General features: G+C 43.0%; 2 protein-coding genes across 2 annotated transcripts; both read right to left on the bottom strand.

Moving 5' to 3' along the window:
• Position 1: 1 nt before the first annotated feature.
• si:ch211-284o19.8 (protein lifeguard 1) lies at positions 2-7350 on the bottom strand. Its single transcript, XM_066681707.1, has 7 exons — positions 7304-7350; positions 4934-5190; positions 4473-4552; positions 4155-4355; positions 2679-2807; positions 2194-2337; positions 2-967 (listed from the first exon to the last, which is right to left on the bottom strand). Exons 2-7 carry the CDS (start codon positions 5187-5189, stop codon positions 815-817), a joined length of 963 nt encoding a protein of 320 aa, XP_066537804.1. The 5' UTR covers position 5190; positions 7304-7350; the 3' UTR covers positions 2-814.
• Positions 7351-7956: 606 nt separating this feature from the next.
• On the bottom strand, positions 7957-18654 carry zgc:66427 (uncharacterized protein LOC406256 homolog). Its single transcript, XM_066681470.1, has 5 exons — positions 17920-18654; positions 15281-15376; positions 14713-14818; positions 13358-13449; positions 7957-13006 (listed from the first exon to the last, which is right to left on the bottom strand). Exons 1-4 carry the CDS (start codon positions 18356-18358, stop codon positions 13392-13394), a joined length of 699 nt encoding a protein of 232 aa, XP_066537567.1. The 5' UTR covers positions 18359-18654; the 3' UTR covers positions 7957-13006; positions 13358-13391.
• Positions 18655-18974: the final 320 nt, after the last annotated feature.

Below are 18974 nucleotides of genomic sequence, written 5' to 3'. Positions count from 1 at the left end.
TAACAATTCTTCATCTGATGCAAACGATCATTTCCAGATAAATTGATGTGTGGAAAAAAATAAAATCAGACAGGAAATTATAGGCAGTTTATTCTGTAACTTCCTCCAGTTCAGTAAAATGCACATGAAACACATCTTTAAAGAAGTAAAATGGCCCTGCTGTTGAACCCTGAGGTACACCACAAGGAAGTGTGATGCAAAACATTTTGGTGAAACACACCCTTTAAACATTCCACTTTTTCTACTTACACTCTGTAAACAGCTTTAAATAAACTACCCCAGCCCCGAGGAGCGCAGCACCTTGAGGTTCACGTTTTTTAAATTCATATGGATTAGTAGTAATTAATTACAAGACGATGTACAAAGCATACAGACCCTTAGAAAAACTTTCAGATGCATTCACTTTGAAAAATCATACATTTTGTAATATTTAGATCTAGACAGTAATAGACTACATAGATATTTCATGTAATTAGTTACAAACCTGCGTCCATTTTCCCAAACATATCTCCATGTTAAGATCATTTTAACACAGACAGAGAGTGTTCAGTGTGTTATGTATTTAAGTCCTTTTTTCTCTAGATTTATTGGCTACATACACTCATGAAGGTTCCTCATTTACATAAATCTGGATTGTGCTGATGGACCCTTCACGAAACAAGAAGAAAGGAGAAAAGATTGCAGTTAAATTAGACAAATTCACACAGTGGAAAAGAGCTTTGGATCCTGTTCATCTTGTGTAAGTGAACTGAGTGAGTGTTGGGGCATGTAAATGTGTGTATGCATGTGAGACAGTGTGAGAGAGAATGTGTTTCTAGTTTTTCGAGCCTCCTCCAACAATCATGAGGATGTAGAGGAAGATGAGGATGATGTCCAGGTAGATGACCAGAGCAGCGAAGACATATTCCTCAGGATTCAGAGCGTACTTCTGTCGCCCCATCACCAGCTGACAATCCACCGCCAAGAACTGAGAGAGAAAGAAAGGAGGGTAAGAGTAGTGAGGGGAGGGAAGGAGAGTAAAATATCAGCTTCAAATCTTCACACATCCACTGATGTCTGTGTTCACCTTTCCACTGAGAAAAACATCTCAACACACACACACACAAGAAGCTGAGGTAACACAGTCATTTTGAGTTAAATGTGTGTCTAGGCCTTTCCCTGAAATTGAAATTGAAACAGTTGGACTGGAACTGAAAGAAACTGAGGGTGATGTCTGACCTGCACAGTTCTCATGAGATTTAAGGTGTTGCTAAATGCAGCTGAGCTTTAGAGCAAGTTTACTCTGGAGAAACATCCTGTTGTGTTTTTCGTGGCCTGGATTTTCCCAACGTTACCAAACACTTCCCCTCGCTTTAGTGCAACACACAACGACTTCTCCATCGTCCTCCACACAAGAGTTTCGTCTTTCGCTTCCGGTGTGTGTTCAAGCCCATCTTAAACTTGGGTCACCTTACGTCCTCTTTTTCCCCAGAGACGTCCTCTTTTTTGGGTTTTTAAAAAACGCATCCAGTCAGGGTTTTGAAACGGTAAAGTGTTCATAATTTCGCACCGATTTCGCGTCAGGGTTTGATTCTACAGTCGACACACATTTTGTGTATGGATTCATACAGCTTTAAACACGTCTGTTTAAGTACCGCCTTCTCACAGCCGCTATTGGTTGACTACCTGCATCTACATCAGTCATCGGTCAAATTTCTCCCATCACAGCCGACTAACCACAGCCTAAACAGGCCTCAAAGCTAATGTAAATAAACACAGATCATTTTGATTTTACCTAACTTTTCTATTTTATTCATGTATATTTATGATTTATTTTAGTCATATAAACATCCTGTAAAAGCTGGTAAAAGATAAACAGTTTTCACTTCAGATTTCGATTTTTCTATTTTTTTTTATTTCATTTTATACTTTTACTTTTTAAGTTATATTCTATATTTAGTGTCATATTGCTATTTTTTGTTGTCCCATGGGTCACCACGGGACATTCTGTGATCTGCCAAGTAGAAGAGGAAATCGTATATACACCATTGTTAATGTAAGGTCTGGAACATGTGATCTTCTGGGAAATTGTGGGAGTTGGAATTCTCTCAGTCGTTTTCCCCTGTAGCGCTGATATCAGTAAAGACCAAGAAAGTGGGCAACCCTGCTGTAGTACATAGGTTATAATAATAGTGATAAGTCCAGGAGATTTACCAGAGCATAAAGCAGAGCCCCCAGACACCCGTACACAATCTGCAGGATGTTGGAGTAGAAGAATATGCTGAAGAATCCAAACATGAGCAGGTCCACCGCCAGAATGGTGAGCACACCGTTACATATGGTGAAGTCCACACGAGTCTGGAACACAGCCAAAGAGGAAATGTTTAGAGATGCCATTTTACAGAAGTGTTGATGCTTCAAAATCTAAGTACTCTATAAGTATTTGCATTCTGACAGAGTGTAATACACTACAGAAAGAGTAGGGTGCAATATAACACTCTATAATGTTCATATGACCCACACAGTCGTTCTGACAGAGTGTAATACGCTACAGGAAGTGTAGGGGGCGATATAAATTATATTGTTCTAACTGCAATATAAGTGATGCATAGATTAGTTGATTAATCAAACAATAGTACTTTGATTAACTGAAAATAATAATAATAATAATAATAATAATAATAATAATGAGACCTCACCTGAGCAGAGAAGATGATGATGGTGACAGAGATGACCAGTGTGGAGCCCATAGCAATGACCACAGCTGTGGCGTCATGGTATGAGGCCACTGTGCCCACCATGTAGGACAGACTCAGGGTCACCACCGACTGTACACACACACACACACACACACAAACTTTATAACGAGTAAACAGTGATTCATCTGCACTCATCTCTGACACTGTGTGGTCTCTCAATAGAAGCTCATCAGATATAATGGACTGCACAGGTGCAGCTGCACATGAGCCTTAGGTAAATGTAGTCAATGCCAAGAGTCCGTCATAGGGGTGTGAACCCCACCAGATTTGTTCTGTGGAGTGACTGAGCGAGCTCTATCTAAGTTGGTGTAGCCAGAACTCTACTGGTCTCTACTGGTCTCTCTGTTGGTCCCTGGTTGGTTTTCTGCTCTCACAACTCCTCTTTGAAATGTATCGGGTGTCATTTCTTAACCATCTCTAAGGGGAACAGCGGGCTTGGAAACCACAACAACAGCGGCGGTAACATTAAGTGGTGTTTACTCATAATGTATTGGCGTGTTGTTGTTGTTGTTTGGGACTGAACACAGCTCCGTCATCAGTTCAGACAGATCAGTAGAGTTTGTTCCTTCCTTGTTGCAGCGTCCAGCTCTCGCTGGATTATTTTGTCAGCCACCGATCCAAGGAGCGTTAGAACCTCTTCAAAAGACCACAGCATAATTTTCTGAGCTGCCGTTGTGAGTTGGATACAAAGAAATGTGATCTCTGCAGCAGCTGTATATTTTACAGATGGAGAGTTGGTGCTGGACGTCTGCGTTGCGTGGCGTAGAGTGACGAATCTCTCTGGACATTCAGCGCTCTGCAAGGTTTACACACCATGGTTTAGTCCCTACTCGGCTCGCTCTGAACCACGAGAAAACAAGAACCCGCTTACAGAACCAGGACCTCGTTTACCTGGCGAAGGAGGGGAAAAGACGAGGAGAGTGGAGTAGGGACCATGCAGTGGAAAAGTGTCAGTAACACAGAAGAGAGTGGAACAGTGCTGTGTGAAAAGATGAGAGACAGGAAAGCCACAGGGTCAGAGCAAGAAATGCTTAAAGGCAAGAAATGAGTGAGAGTGAAAAAAGTGTAACCACAGGCGATGTCATGCCCTGTGTGTGTGTGTGTGAGATAAATCTGTTTATTCCTGTATGAGAAATAACAAGAGGAAGAAAGGAATCAGGTTAAGAAGAAAAGGAGGTGTGCATACACAGGGTCAGAAGTACACGTTCTAAACCCTGAGAAAGTGGAGCTGGTTAAAGGAGACGAGGTTGTTTCTGTCAGTGTTGGGCAGATGGTGGAAAACTGTACACAACTTTGTTTCCGCGGCCGTTCGTAAGGTTTTCTTGTTTTCTTTTTAACTGGTGAAATGGTGCAATGTTTTTGTATAAAATTTTTTTTCATTATCTCTCTCTCTCTCTCTCTCTCTCTCTCTCTCACCAGAGCGACGATGTTCCACGGGTGTCGACGGCTGAAGGATGAGAAGCAGCTGAGACAGAGGGCGATGATCATGAAGATGATGTAGGAGCTCAGGTAAATCCAGAGGTTTCCCTGAACCGCCCCCTTCACCGGCTCCGCGAAGGTGAATAAGCACACCACAGAGAAGGTGAACAACAGCTGGAGGGTCACCACACTGAACACCTGCAACACACACACACACACACACACACACACACACACACACACACACAGGTAAACACAGAGCACTGTTCCAGCTGCTGTGCTGAGGGATGCCAGTTACAGAAGTGAGACACTGACCTTCCGGATGAAGGCTCTCCGCACCGTGTCATCATTGAAGGAGGACACCAACAGCACCGTGTCTGCCTCCTTCTCCGCTCCTGTTCCAGAGGGACATTAGAGACATCAGAACCATCCAGCAGACAAGACTCTGTCTTTGTGTGGGCAGTGAGTGCTGGAGCTTGACCACTGTCTACCCCCCGGCCACACCACTGGCCACTGCACTGTCCATACCACTGTCCACACTACTCTCCACTGCACTGTCCACCCCACTATCCACACCACTGGTCACTGCACTGTCCACTGTACTATTCAAACCACTGTCCACTTCACTGTCCAATCCACTATTCACACCACTTTCCACTGCACACTCCACACCACTGGCCACTGCCTTGTCCGTTGTTTTTAATGAAAAATCAACCAGGGTGGAGCGAGTAGAGCCGAGCCAAGCTGAGTGTGTATCATTAAATCCCTCCTCGTACCTGTCCCGGGGACGGCCGCAATCTCCTCTGGGGGCGGGTTAAACACAATGCTGCTCTCCTGAGTGGGGGCATCAGGGGGGTAAGCAGGGGGGCATGTAGCAGGTGGGATGGGGGCATTAGAAGGCTCTTCAGGAGGGTAGGAAGGGTATGGAGGGGGTGGATATATTTCAGGGGGGTAAGGGGGTGGGTTATTTCCAGGAACACTGGGACCACCCTCCACCTCTGTGGGACTCGGCTGCTTCTGGACATCCGTCATTCTGTGTGAAAGAGAGAGGCTTTAAAGAATTTATTTGACCTTTAAAGGACAGTTTTCATTAACTTACAGTACCTTTATAAGACAGTGTCTCTTTACTTACTTTAACTTTAAAAAGGTAGTGTCTCTTACAGTACCTTTAAATTAGTCTTTTTTCTTACAGTACCTTTAAAAGACATTGCCTCTTTACTTACAGTACCTTTAAAGGACTGTCTTTCTTTATATTGTACCTTTAATGATTAGAGACATATTCTCACACACTGTGCCACACACTGTTCTTTATTTGTAACTCGGGTGCAGTAGGAGGTTGTATTTAATGTTTGGTTATTTAAAGAAAGAGAGAGCATCGTTTAATATTTATATTCTAATTTAATATTCACATAATATGTATTTATTTCTCAGTGCTTTTCTTTCTGAACTGCTTTTAAAGGAAAGTATCTTTAAAGATACTTTAATATATATATATATATACACAGTCAAGCCCAAAATTATTCAGACCCCTGGCAAATTATGACTTAAATTTACTTTTATTCAACCAGCAATTTTATTTTTGACCGGAAACGACACAGGCATCTCCCAGGAGATAATACAATGATGTACAAGAGGCGTCATTGCGGAAAAAATACTTCTCAGCTTTTATTCACATTTGAACAAAAATGGCATGTCCAAAATTATTCATACCCTTCTCAATAATTAATAGAAAAGCCTTTATTGGCTATTACAGCAATCAAACGCTTCCTGTAGTTGCTGACCAGCTTTTTGCATGTCTCCACTGGTATTTTTGCCCATTGATCTTAAGCAATGAGCTCCATCTCTTTGAGGTTGGAGGGTCTCCTTGCCATCATCCTGATCTTTAGCTCCCTCCACAGATTCTCAATTGGATTAATTTCAGGACTCTGGCTGGGCCACTGCAAAACGTTAATGTTTTTGTCTGCTAACCATTTCTTCACTACTTTTGCTGTGTGTTTTGGGTCGTTGTCATGCTGAAATGTCCACTGGTTCCCAAGACCAGGTTTCTCTGCAGACTGCCTGATGTTGTTGAGAATCTTGATGTATTGCTCTTTTTTCATGGTGCCATTTACTGCGATCAAGTTCCCTGGTCCATTGGCTGAAAAACAGCCCCAAAACATTAGGTTCCCACCACCATGTTTGACAGTGGGGATGGTGTTCTTAGCGTTGAAGGCTTCTCCTTTTTTTACGCCAAATGAAGGACACATCATTGTGGCCAAACAATTACATTTTTGTTTTATCTGACCATAATACAGAAAACCAGAAGTCTTCTTCTTTGTCCAGATGAGCATTTGCAAAGGTCAAGCGGGCTTTTGTGTGCCTTTTCTGGAGACGTAGCGTCTTCCTTGGTCTGCGTCCGTGGAACCCAGCAGTGTGCAGTGTCCGTTGGATTGTCTGCCTTGAGATGTTGCCACCAGCAGAGCCCAGATTCACCAGGATGGTCTTGGTGGTGATCCTTGGATTTTTCTTCTCCTCTCTCACTATCCTCCTGGTCAGCACAGGTGTCACTTTTGGCTTCCGACCACATCTTCTGAGATTTTCCACAGTGCAGAACTTCTTGTATTTTTAAATAAAACTTTGCACTGTAGCCACTGGAACTTGAAAACATTTTGATATGGCCTTATAGCCCTTTCCACAACACACAGCCGCAGGTCCTTAACTCTTTTGTCTTAGCCATGACTGTCCACAAACCAACTGCAGAGAGCTGCTGTTTTTCACCTGTTGAGTTGATTAAAACAGCTGTTCCCAATGAATCCGGGTAATTAGGATGCTTTAAAACAGTTGGACTGTTTGGAATGGTATAGAATGTCGTTTCCTGTCAAAAAGGGTTATGAATAATTTCGGGCTTGAATGTGTATATATATGTATATATACATACATACATATATATATATGTATGTATTAAAAAAGTAATATAATACACACACACACACATATATATATATGTGTTTGTGTGTGTGTGTTTATTATATTACTTTTTTAATACATATATACATTTATATATAATTTATAATTGTTAAACAGAAATGCACAAAAGCAAAAGAAAATTAATAATAATAATAATAAAGTAAAAACAAAGAAGATAAATTAAGAAAAATGATTCTTACCTTACACTCCTCTGTGTGTGTGTGTGTGTGTATGAACACTCTCTTTTATTGTTGACCTGACCAATCAGCATGACTTCCTCTCTCTCTCTCTCTCTCACACACACACACACACACACACACAGGGAGAGAGAGAGAGAGAGAGAGAGAGAGAGAGAGAGAGAAAGAAAGAAAGAGAAATAGAGATGGGGGAAGTTTACAACTTTGTTGTAAAAGTCAGAAGTGTCTAAACCAGTTGCACATTTCAGGGAACTTCATTCTGATTGGCTTTGGCATTTTCAACAAGGTTGAGGAGCAGTTCCTAAACATGAGCGAGTGGCGCCACCTTGTGGAGGATTTTTAGGCTGAGCGTGAGTGAGTGACAAGGAGCTAGAATTCAAAACTATTCGCACGTGAGCATGGAACTTTTAACAAAATCACAGTCTCAGAGTAAGACATAAAAAAGTGCGTGTGTGTGTATATATTAATGTATATGTGTGTGTGTATATGTGTGTATTTATGAGTGTATATGTGTGTGTGTAGATTTGTGTATATGTGTGTATTTATGAGTGTATATGTGTGTGTATATTTGTGTGTGTGTGTGTGTGTGTGTGAATAAATGAGGTGCTTTGCTTCATGAATTATGTTTAAAGAGAAGAATCCAGACACTCTCACACTTCAGCTCATGTTTATTGTAAAAAAATCCATATAAAACCACTCCGATAGGGAACAGTACAAAAGATGGAGCGCAGAAGCAGCTTCCGGGACAAGCGCAGGACCAGACTGCTTCTGAAATGTGAGACACACATATACACACTGTAATAAATAAATACACCGCTGTTCTTCAGCAGAATGAAGGCAAGATTGTCTAGATCTGGGGACACAGGCGCCATCATCCATATATTGACCTTAAACACCCCCAAAATGGGTTTTTTAACCCCGTGAGACGAGCTGCGGGACAGGAGACCCACATCACGTTTCAAACTGGGTCACTCTCGTACAGCACACGTGAAATGCATAAGAACGTAGACGTCAGGGCTGAAGCCCGACACTGGTTCAGAACGGTAACATCAGGACACTTTTCTGTTCATCAAATTAAAGGTGCAATCAATCATTTTATCATCAACAAAAAGTGAAGTTTATTATTCTTCCATTTTTCTTTAAAGCTAAACTCAGAGGACATGAAGAATCAAACTGCTTTCGCATCCCTGATTGTACCAGAATATGCTCCACAGAGCGGGTCCCCCACAACTGACTCTCTGATCCAACAAAAGGCCACTAGATGTCAGTGTAACAGCCGTTTAATTATATGAACAATCTCTGGAGGAAATGACTGATTGCTCCTTTAAAACCCCAAACACACTCCTGTCAAAACCCTTCAGCATGTCTTAAGCCACATATTTAGGATGAAGTAATCTGGCTAACTGAATAATCCATTTTTGGGAAACACCTCCTAGATAGCCAGGCAACCCGTGTAGGTCCATATGGCGTAGGGTTGTTACATGGGCTTTTAGTGGTATCTAGGTGGGCCACCCTGTAACTCTGGGTAAATGAGGTCCAAACGGGTCACATTGGGTTGTGTACTAGCCCGGTTCCCTCACTGACAACCTTTATCCCTCATATTGCTCATACCCAGCCTGGTGGCCCACAGGGGTTAGGATCAGGTTTGAGTAATGCTGGTGTAATGAATGGACGAACGAACAGATGTTACACTGCCCTCTAGAGGACAAAGTACATCTTGGCACTTTAAAAAAAGGTTCCAGTTCTGGGGCTTAGTTTATACAAATATAAATAAACTTTAAATTCTAAACTTATGCTGAAAGAGGGTGATGACTTTTCTAAACTCGGAAAAGGTGGTTTATTGGCACCTAGTTTTTATAAAAATTGTTTGAATTGCTTTTTAAACGTAATTAAAATAAAGCCCCCCTATTTAACAACATTCATATTACACATGGTACACACATCCCCTCAGCTGCTGTAGACACAGCTGTCCCTCAGTCCACAGTTTCCTTCTGTCATGAACAGACATTTGTTGAGGCTAAAGCAGCTACTTGTTTTAACTGCTTTTTTACACACAGCACTACATTAATCCACTGTGGTGGGTGTGGGTTCTTTTTCCAGTGTGTGTTCCCTGTCTGTTAGCTACACCATAAACTGCTAGCTGACTACAAAGTCAGCTTTCTGGCTCTGTCTCCAGCTAAATTATGACCCTCGAGGAAGAGGACAGTACTGATTTCTTGCCTAGCACCTACTGGAAACTATGCTCTGTCCCAAACAATCATCTCCTCCCTACAGAGCGCACTTTAAAGATTTAGAAACTAATACCACTGCATTGCGCACTACAGAGTGTAGAGGAAGATGTTTGAGATTCAGCCCTAGTGGTGTGGAGGAGTAACTGCAGAGAGACAGACACCAATGTGGAAATATAAACACTCACAGCAGCGTAGGGCTCTGCGTTGAGTCAATGCAGAAGTATAAACCGGCCTTAAGTCTGATGAACTGTAAATCAGAGTTAACTCGAGTGCTTCATGTTCCTTTTTCACGACTGAAGAGGTTCTAATCCTGGGCTGTTTCTCAAAACCAAAACCAAGAAGAACAAACTTGTGTTGTCTAGGAGAACACCTCTGCAGTGAATGATGGGATTTTCAGGTCATTCTCGTGGAGAGTAATGGACCGATACGCCCTTGTTATTTTGGGTGGAGCGCGAACAACATCCAGTTACTTTAATTGTAGTTGTCGTTTGTGTTCTTGAGAACTGGAGCTTAACTTTGGCAATGGAAGATGGCGTTACGCAAGAACATGAACATAAGAACACGCAAGAACAAACTGAAAAACAGACCAGACCTTCACCTCGTCCTGTGTTTAAAGCCTCTGTGCTGCTTTAGTTTGTATGTATTTAAAGAAACAGGTACAGCAACCATGTTAGTGATATAACTTCCAGCCTTTTATCAGAGTGAACTCAAAACACTAAAAAACAACATTTGCTCCAAAATGAACTCTGAGGTGCTGACCACGACCCTCTCCTGCGCACTGGCCTTGAATAGAGAAGGTGGATTAAAAATCACATACAATTTCTCTCACATTTCCCCTGCAAAAGTCTCTTTAGAGGTCACTCACAGGGGGATTTTACTATCATTCAAAATTCCCACAAAATCCGGGTAATAAAGAGCAAGCGAAGAAACTGGATCTCAGAGGATCCCCTCTGATCTCTATCTGGATCATTCTGATCTAAAGCTCACGCAGACACAGAGACCCTGCATCACAGGAGAGGGTCCTTTACTCTCCAATGGACTTCAGACAAATCTCCAAAACACACACACACCAGAACATCTGTGTGTGGGCCCCAAAATATCACAGGGAGCACAACGTCTGCACTTGACCGTCTGTATATGAGAGAGATCGCTCATATGGGGTCATCAGGACAACAGGGAGGTCCCATTCGTCCATGAGCGTCCCTCTCTGTTTCCAAACGGTCACCAGCGCCCGCACACACACACACACCATTAAAGAAGAGCTCAGACCTTATTTTTGTAAACACTAAGGGTTCTTTGGAACTCCATACAGCACCTTTAAAGCAGAGGTCCCAGGCTTTGCAGTCACTACTGTATTTAATGACACATTTTTTATTGTAAATACTGCTGGTTTTTTTTTTTTTTTTAATCCATGTGTCTGAAAAGTAAAACTCATGGGCAAATGTCTATGGCAAATCTTTCTGGGAGAACATCTGTAAAAATAATGAACACAAACTCTTCCTCCTCACAGCCATGTTTTAATACTCAACTCCTTTTTATTTAAAGCAAGTTTAAAGCAACACTAGGTAGTACTTTAAATTATAGCTTCAAAATCATTGTGACACTCCACTGAACTGTAATAAGATGAACAGAGCCTCCGTCTTTGCCACTCTAGCCTCAGCACTACAGAAACTGCACTCTGTAACTTTTGGAGGAGGGTAGGAAATCCCCCACACTCCATCCCCCTTGATTTCAGGACAATGCTCTAAAAGTAAACTACAATCTGCAACTGTAGGGGCAGCCCAGGAGCAAAAAAAAAATATCAAAGTGTTTTTTAAACACTAATGTTGCTTTAGAAGGTGCATAAAGTCACAATCAAACTACTGTAATCTCTGAATGAACTAGTTTTAGCACTTTTCCACCAAAAGAACTCTGGTTCTTGAACCGGTTCCGTTACTGATTCTTGGAACCGTGGTTCTTTCCAGTGAAGCAGCCCATGTTTCTGCAAGTTTAGAGGGGAACCGAGGATACGTCATCAGCGGGGGGTGTCGCTGTGGCTGAATACAGCTCCAGAGTCACAGATAAACCGTCAGTCATGACAGGGTCATTGTTTATTCTGTGTTTACCGTGGAGTCAGATCAGAGTGAGATATAACACTGTAAATGTTGAGTTTAGAGGCCTGATGAGCTTGTAAACAGCGGAGAAACGTAACCAACGCAGAGCCACAGCTCTGACCACAGCGCACCAGGGTCTCTCCAAAAACAGCCCCAGAAACACACACAAAAGGTGTTCCTGTTTATTTCCTATTATTTATTTATATGAAACATTGTAAATGACCTCGTCCAGCTCCACTGGGGATAACGCTGTGTGTTAGGCTCTAAGCTCTTTCCTGAGATTGTCAATCTCCACACGCCCATGGACCACGTCATGGTTCACACTGAAGACCCAACACTTTTTTAATTCCAGCTGGGAATTCAATTCACAAACTGGAACTGTTCTGGTTCCTCATTGGTGGAAAAACCCTATTTATGTCCCTTGCAGAGACCACTATGCAGGAGGCCACTAGGTGTCAGGTTAAGAGCTGTGTGGAGAAGAAAAAAAAAAAAAATCAGTGGAAACCACTGACTGCACCTGTGGAAACACTGGCACATTTAACACCACAGGTTTGGTTTGTTTCTCTGCAACAAATAAACATAAAGTGGCTTAATGTTGCCATATTTAAATCAACAAAAACCTGTCAATCAACCAAATGTGTCCAAGCTACACCCACAGTGAAATACTGACATGTGACAGTGAAAAGAATTCAGGAACCTCTGCTTTAAAGAACCACTTTTTAAACGGATTTGTGCCAGCGTGAAGAACCTTCTCCTAAAGGCTTCTTGGCTCCACATCACGTGAAGGTTCTCCATCGATTAAAAACGGTTCTTGGCGCTATGTCCAAGTCTGGGAGAAGGTACACACCTAGGGTCCGAAAGCTCGGAAAATCAGCCCAAACTTTAGGACAAATCATGCTGTTGATGAAATGTTAAGATACAGTGGAGAGGGATGAAGAATAAAGGTCAAAATTCACCCCCCACGCAAAAACAAAAATGTAACAAAGCATCTCCAAAAGTGGAAAACAAACGCTCGTCCAGCGCTTTTTATAAAATAACGATACCAAGCACACCCCAAACACGAGCCCCGGAAGCCCAGGCCAGGCTCCCTCAGCCACAGCCAGTGGGAACTTCTCCGCTCCGTTTGTGTTCATTTCGGTTGATTTTTTTTTTTTTGTGATTTTCTGTCGTTTTCTGTGTTATTTGCGCCACCGTTCAGTTCAGATCCGGCTGATTCACTCAGGAGGAAAAGCAAGCCCAGAGAGAGAGCCCCATCTCTGTCCAAAGCACAAAAAGCTCAGTCATCTCAGCTCCAGCTCACATTCACTGCTCCTCACTTTGTCTCTTTCTTCTGTTTTTATTTCCCTCCATTTTATCTTTGTCGCCAGCAGGGCCATGTTCTCCTGCAAGAAGAATGAGAACCAGATCAGTTCAACGAAGAGGGTACACTCACTGTCCATCAGTGGACACAGGACGCTGCCGGCTGGAATACTATTCTCAGTCCAGCAGTGACACTGAGGGCTTTAAAAACTCCAGCAGCACTGCTGTGTCTGATCCACTCACACCAGCACAACACACACTAACACACCACCACCACATCAGTGTCACTGCAGCACTGAGAATGATCCACCACCACATCACACCTGCTCTGTGGGGTTCCTGAGTACTGAAGAACAGGGAGAAATAAGGGTAACAATGAATGCACCTGTGTGGTTAGTGGAGCTGGGAGAGTGGACAGTGAGTGTATGACTCACCTGAGTGGAACAGGTGCAGAGAGGGAATGTGACATCAGTCGAAAGGATGCTCTGGACAACAAGGCTTCACCATGCTCCAGGAGTCGATGCATCTGGACAGAACCAGAACACAGTGGTCAGACTATTACTATTAGAATATTATTGTAGTACAGTTTAAGGTGGAAATCACAGTTCTATTCAGACACTTAGATGCTGGAATATAACTGTAGTTCAGTTTAAGGTGGAAATTACTATTCTATTCTGGCATTTAAGCATCCAAATGTAATTGTGGCTAAATTTAAATGTGGAATGCAGTTTTCTTCAGCTGCCTAGGAGCCCATAATATAACTGCTGCATCGTTTAAGGTGGTAGGCATAATTCTATTCAAAAGCACAAGTGCCAGAACATAACTGCAGCACCATTTAATGTGGAAAGCACAGCTCTATTCAGATGCTTAATTGCCAGAATGTACTTGTGGTAAAATTTAATGTGGAAAGGACAGATCTTTTCAGAAACATGGGTGCCAGAACATAACTGCGGTACCATTTAAGGTGGAAAGTACTATTAATTTCAGATCATTTAAGGTGGAAAGCAAAGCTCTGCTCAGAGGCTTAAGAGTCAGAATAGAACTACAGCACCTTTTAAGATGGAAAGCACAGCTCTATGCAGATTCTTAAGTGCCAGAATATAACTGCGGTACAGTTTAATGTGGAACGCACTGTTCTATTCAGTCACTAAACTGCCAGAGTTTGCACCACTGTTTTAGATGGAAACAACCCATGCCCAAGGACTGGGATTCTTACAGGTAACGTCGGTTTGAGAAGCAGCTGAATTGAACCCAACACCAGGTCCACATCCTGGTCCCCAACACTTTGGAAAGCGCCCATGAATTGTGCCACACTAAGAACTGAAACTAAAATCAGGACAGTGTGGGTGGGGGAAGGCGGTCTGTCCACATCCTGTTTTGTACAAAGACATTTACACATTGCAGAATTTACTGCTACACCTCACAGATCCTATCACCAATGCCAACTCTTTAACCTTTAAATGACGGTGTGTGGGTGTTTTCACCTAACGAGACAAAGGCCCGTTTTCTTTCTCATTTCTACCCCCTCCCCCTTGTTTCTGAGTGTCCTCTTGCCCCTTGGAGCTGACAGGGCAGAGTCATCAGAGCACGCTGATTCACAAGGCCTCAGAAACCTGTTTGGAGCATGACTCTGAAAAATCAGATTTAAGGGCCATGTTGCCCTCACACTTCACCCCACCCAACAAAACCTGGGGGCTCCAGATGACAGGGCCAGAATTTACGTGACACCTTGACATTATAAATAACATTATAGATATGGTCTGGATGCCTGTAGAGAGGTCAAAGTTACTTCTTGTGGTAGACGCAGAGGCAGGCCAGTCGAGCGATGGTCTCTCCCTGGAGCAGGTCCTCCAGACAAATAGAGCACTCTCCACTGTCTTTACTCAGCACGTCCGCTGCAGAACCAGAGAGAGATCAGTCTTGATAACAGGCTTTTACAGCAGAGATAAGAGACTATAGCACCCCCCTGGGACAGTGACAGTGTTCCATAGGGAGGTGGGGTAATAGTTCTGAACATGTAATCTCAGCAGAGGAAAGACTGGGATAACTTCTATACTTTTTACTGTAGCACAGGATTAATACCACCTGGGCTTATTTCTAAATCCTGTTTTATAACACTGGATTAACTTATCCTGGGATTATTTCTACAGCTTTTTGTAGACCACTGGATTATTAAAACCTGGGTGAATTTATACAGCTTGTTTTATAGCACTGGATTAAAATAACCGGAGCTTATTTCTAAGAGGTGTGTGATTTTTTTCTGAATCATGCCAGACTAAAATCACTGCACCACCCTATGTGAAAATACCTTGGTCTGAGGGGTGGGGGCAAACAAAGAAGACAGAGGGAATACTCACTGTTGTAAGGCAGAGGTGGAGAGGTGAGGCAGCTCAGCAGATGCTCTTCAATCCTGCCCCCAGGGAACGGCTTGGTGCAGAAGGGGCAGCGGATTGCTGACGGAAAAACAGACACACAAAAAAGTCACTGACTGATAGGTCAGGGTCCTGTGGAGCCAGGCAAGACACTGTAAAGAGGGGTTAGTGTTCTCCTCTGAGCGTGTTGAGCTAATGAACAGAATCAGAGGTTAATGTTCTCCTCTGGGTATGTTGAGCTGATGAACAGAACCAGAAGTTAGCATTCTCTTATTCTCCTTTGAGCAAAGTGAGAGCTGGGCATGGTTTTATCAGCAAGACAGCTGTAAAAACAAGAACCTGAGCCAAATATTTTTGTCCCAAACTATCCCTGTAATAGTTCCGAGCCTTCAGATGATCACCACACGTGGGGATAATATTCCTGACCACTGCCTCACGCATTCAGATGAGGTCAAATCATTAAGCAGCTGGACCTACGGACAGATCATTATTAGCTTTCCAACCAACATCACAGTGTAAATACCAGGCGTCTGTTTGGCCTGATGGCCCAATTTACCTCGGCTGAGCTTCGCTGGATGGCCGCCAGAGGCCACTTGACCCATTTTCTGCCACTCACAGCTGAGGAATGCGGGGAAATGACTGGTTCCTCAGAAGATTTCGATTTCATCACCTTAAACCTGACTCACTTCCTTCATGAAGAGGCCATGCTTCAAGCTGAGGCTCGCACACTCTACGTCTAAAGGCCACACAGCAACAGAAACAAAGAACCCCACCACACCACGGCTGTGGTTCTTGTTTTTTGTGTACTTCCTCTGGAGATCATCCCGTGAAGAATGTCTGAAATTTTAGTAAAGCCTTCACCTAATTACATGCTGATGTAATTATCCATCCACAAAACACAATGAGCCTCATTTTCAGCATTTAATCCACATTATGTTTGAAAAGAAAGCCACAAACTGCTCCTATGGGGCCTTAGAACATCCTTTAGAGGAACACCAGGGTAGATCTGCCTTACACTAAGCTTACATTTAAATCTTATAATAAGGAAACATATGTATGTACAATTAGAAACAAACACGACAACACATCAAGAGATACAGAGACCACAGCAGCAAATCTGACATTGCAGCTCTCTCTGTTGGCTCTCTATAAACTGTAAACATGGAAAAGTTCCTCTGAAACTGGACTACATATGCGACAATCATTTTGACAGCTGGAAAAGTACATCTGTCTAAGAGTGTTTAATCTATCATCCTGTTTTGTCAGATCGTGCTATTTTCATAGTACACACATTTTACGACTTAAACCCTGAGTAGGGCACTATGGCACGTGGTGCATTGATGCGACACATATTCAACAAGTGACCACAAAAAATAGCTGATTAATAAGAGCATTCGTGGCTGACCACCAAAAACCAACCTTTATAACCACCAGCAAACTCAAAAAGTACCCAAGACTCCTTGGTCTTTGTGTTTATATCCCAAACTACAATATATATAAACCACACTAACACACACACACAATACAAGACATGACGTATATACAAAAAAAATCAAGCTGAATGTGAATGTGCATCTACAATGAAATGTTTAACGCATCCGTGGGAGTGAACACACAAACAAACATACACTAGTGCACTAGGGGGTGTGAACACGCACCCAGAGCCAGGTGCAGCCATCCCTGGCGCCCGGGGATTAGTTGTGGGTCCGGTGCCTTGCTCAAGGGCCCCTTAGCCGTGGATTCAGGAGGAGGACAGTGCTGTTCCTTCACTCTCACCGCCCAAAATTATCCTAAAACTCGAGGGAATCGAACCAACAACCTTTCAGCCCTAAGCGGCTGAAAACCTTACCAAATTCTCTCCTCTACTGTAAATGTCGCCACAACAATAATCCTAGCTGAAGAACACAAAGAGAAACCTGAGTTACTGATGAAAACACTGATAGCTATTAAACATCACATTAACAGTGTCTGTGACCACAAACTGGAACCATGAACTTGAGCATGAACCACAAAATACATTTTAATGAGTCTGTACTAGAGTCAGAGCTGTTGACACTTAAATGAAACCAGACATCCTCCTCTAAAAGTTCCTCACAGAAAGAGTTTACAGTAAATGTTTCTGAATAGACTACTGATTTCTCACCATCATTTTGAGAGGTGTTTTGGGTCTAAAATTCAGATATATGTGCAAGGTCTTACTATGTCTAGATAAATTAGTAGTTACAATAGTGACTTATTAGAGTTAGCTATTGTCATGCCTTACAAAATCTCAGTAGACTCGTGTAATTCACTGGTGGCTGTAGATATTAAATAATGTGGATATTTATGGTTTACTTTAGTTAGAGATGCCTGGCTCCTACCACCACCACTGTAAAAATATATTTATATCTAAATATATATATATATTAAAAAACTCTACAATAGGACTTAATATGAAATCAAGCTGACTGTTTATTTACAACCCTAATTCTGAATAAATCACTTTTAAACATTAGTAGACTTCTCCTTTAAAACTGTTCTAGGCAACAAACAAAAATATTCCGCTATTTCAACACACATTAAATCCGCAAATACATGTTCATAATAATAAATGAATATACTAAAATAAGTAATATTCATCTTACTTCCGTGTCTGACTCTATAAAGGCCGATCCAGGCTTCAGAAACGGGCCTGGGGCTGCGTACTCTCGCCGACCTGGCTGCGCTACTACGGCCGAGCGAGGCGTGCCTAGGGCCGGGAAGCCGCTCTGAGAAAGTCCGGTTTGGTGTAGGCCCTGCGTCCTCTTCCTCCTCGGCCAGGCGCTCGCTGCTGCCACCGGGGCTCGCCGCGTTCTCCGTCACCTGCTCCTCCGGCTTTTCCTCGCTGTCCGCAACCGGTGCTTGGGAGGCGTGTTCCGCCGGGCTCTCGGCGTCCGAGTCGCTCCCCTCCTCCGAGCGGCTTCGAGGAAGGTCCAACGGTAGGCTGCCCGGCCTTCGCCCGCGGGACTCGCGCTTCAGCCCGCTGCGCTTGGTAATCGAGCGCGGGGATGGAGCGGCCTGTAGCCGGCTGGAGCGCGTTCCCATCGGGAAGAGATGCCGAGAGCCAAAGCTTCAGAGCCGGGAAAAGAGAGACGGAGAGACGGGACCGAACACAGACGCGTTTAACTAACACACACTGTCTGTGTGCGCGTCTGTGTGTGTGTTAGTTACAGGAAACACGTCCCTTCCTCCACACATCTGTTTCACTTTGTTTTTGTCTAAGGAAAAAAAAACTGAAACTAGCCAATGGGAGGATTTCACAAAGCACTTCCGATAACTTAAGTCTGGAGTCATGCTCCTTTAGTAGGAAAAGACCTAAAGGAAATGACCTGCTCAACGCAGGATTTAAAGCAACAATTGGTGGTATATTTACCTTAAGGTTACAGCTTCAAAATCATGTGATGCTCCATTGAGCAGTATTAGGTAAAACATGGCCTCTGTCATTGCTACTCCAGTCTCAACACTGCAGAAACTGCACTATGTAAATTACGATGGAGGGTATGAAATTAGTGTAGTTAATCAATAAACAAGCTGCCCCAGAATCTGTCACAATGTCTGTGATTTACTGATTACTGATTGTGGACAATTTCACACAGTCACCCAGTCACTCACACACTCACACCTGTGGACAGTTTCACACTTTCACCTACCACACAGTCAC

The sequence above is a fragment of the Hoplias malabaricus genome, chromosome 9 (genome assembly GCF_029633855.1).
Source record: "Hoplias malabaricus isolate fHopMal1 chromosome 9, fHopMal1.hap1, whole genome shotgun sequence".
Classification (NCBI taxonomy): domain Eukaryota; kingdom Metazoa; phylum Chordata; class Actinopteri; order Characiformes; family Erythrinidae; genus Hoplias; species Hoplias malabaricus.
This window is presented reverse-complemented; position numbering and strand designations above follow the sequence as displayed.

Bases quoted from the DNA above. Each gene is read 5' to 3' on its own strand.
- si:ch211-284o19.8 (XM_066681707.1), bottom strand. From the start codon at position 5,189: ATGACGGATGTCCAGAAGCAGCCGAGTCCCACAGAGGTGGAGGGTGGT. The intron at 4,553-4,933 runs GTACGAGGAGGG...CCTCTGGAACAG, and splicing joins TGCGGCCGTCCCCGGGACAG to GAGCGGAGAAGGAGGCAGAC. The intron at 2,808-4,154 runs GTGAGAGAGAGA...GTGTGTGTACAG, and splicing joins CGTGGAACATCGTCGCTCTG to TCGGTGGTGACCCTGAGTCT.
- zgc:66427 (XM_066681470.1), bottom strand. From the start codon at position 18,358: ATGGGAACGCGCTCCAGCCGGCTACAGGCCGCTCCATCCCCGCGCTCG. The intron at 15,377-17,919 runs GTAAGATGAATA...TTTTTCCGTCAG, and splicing joins TTATAGAGTCAGACACGGAA to CAATCCGCTGCCCCTTCTGC. The intron at 14,819-15,280 runs GTGAGTATTCCC...CTGGTTCTGCAG, and splicing joins TCCACCTCTGCCTTACAACA to CGGACGTGCTGAGTAAAGAC.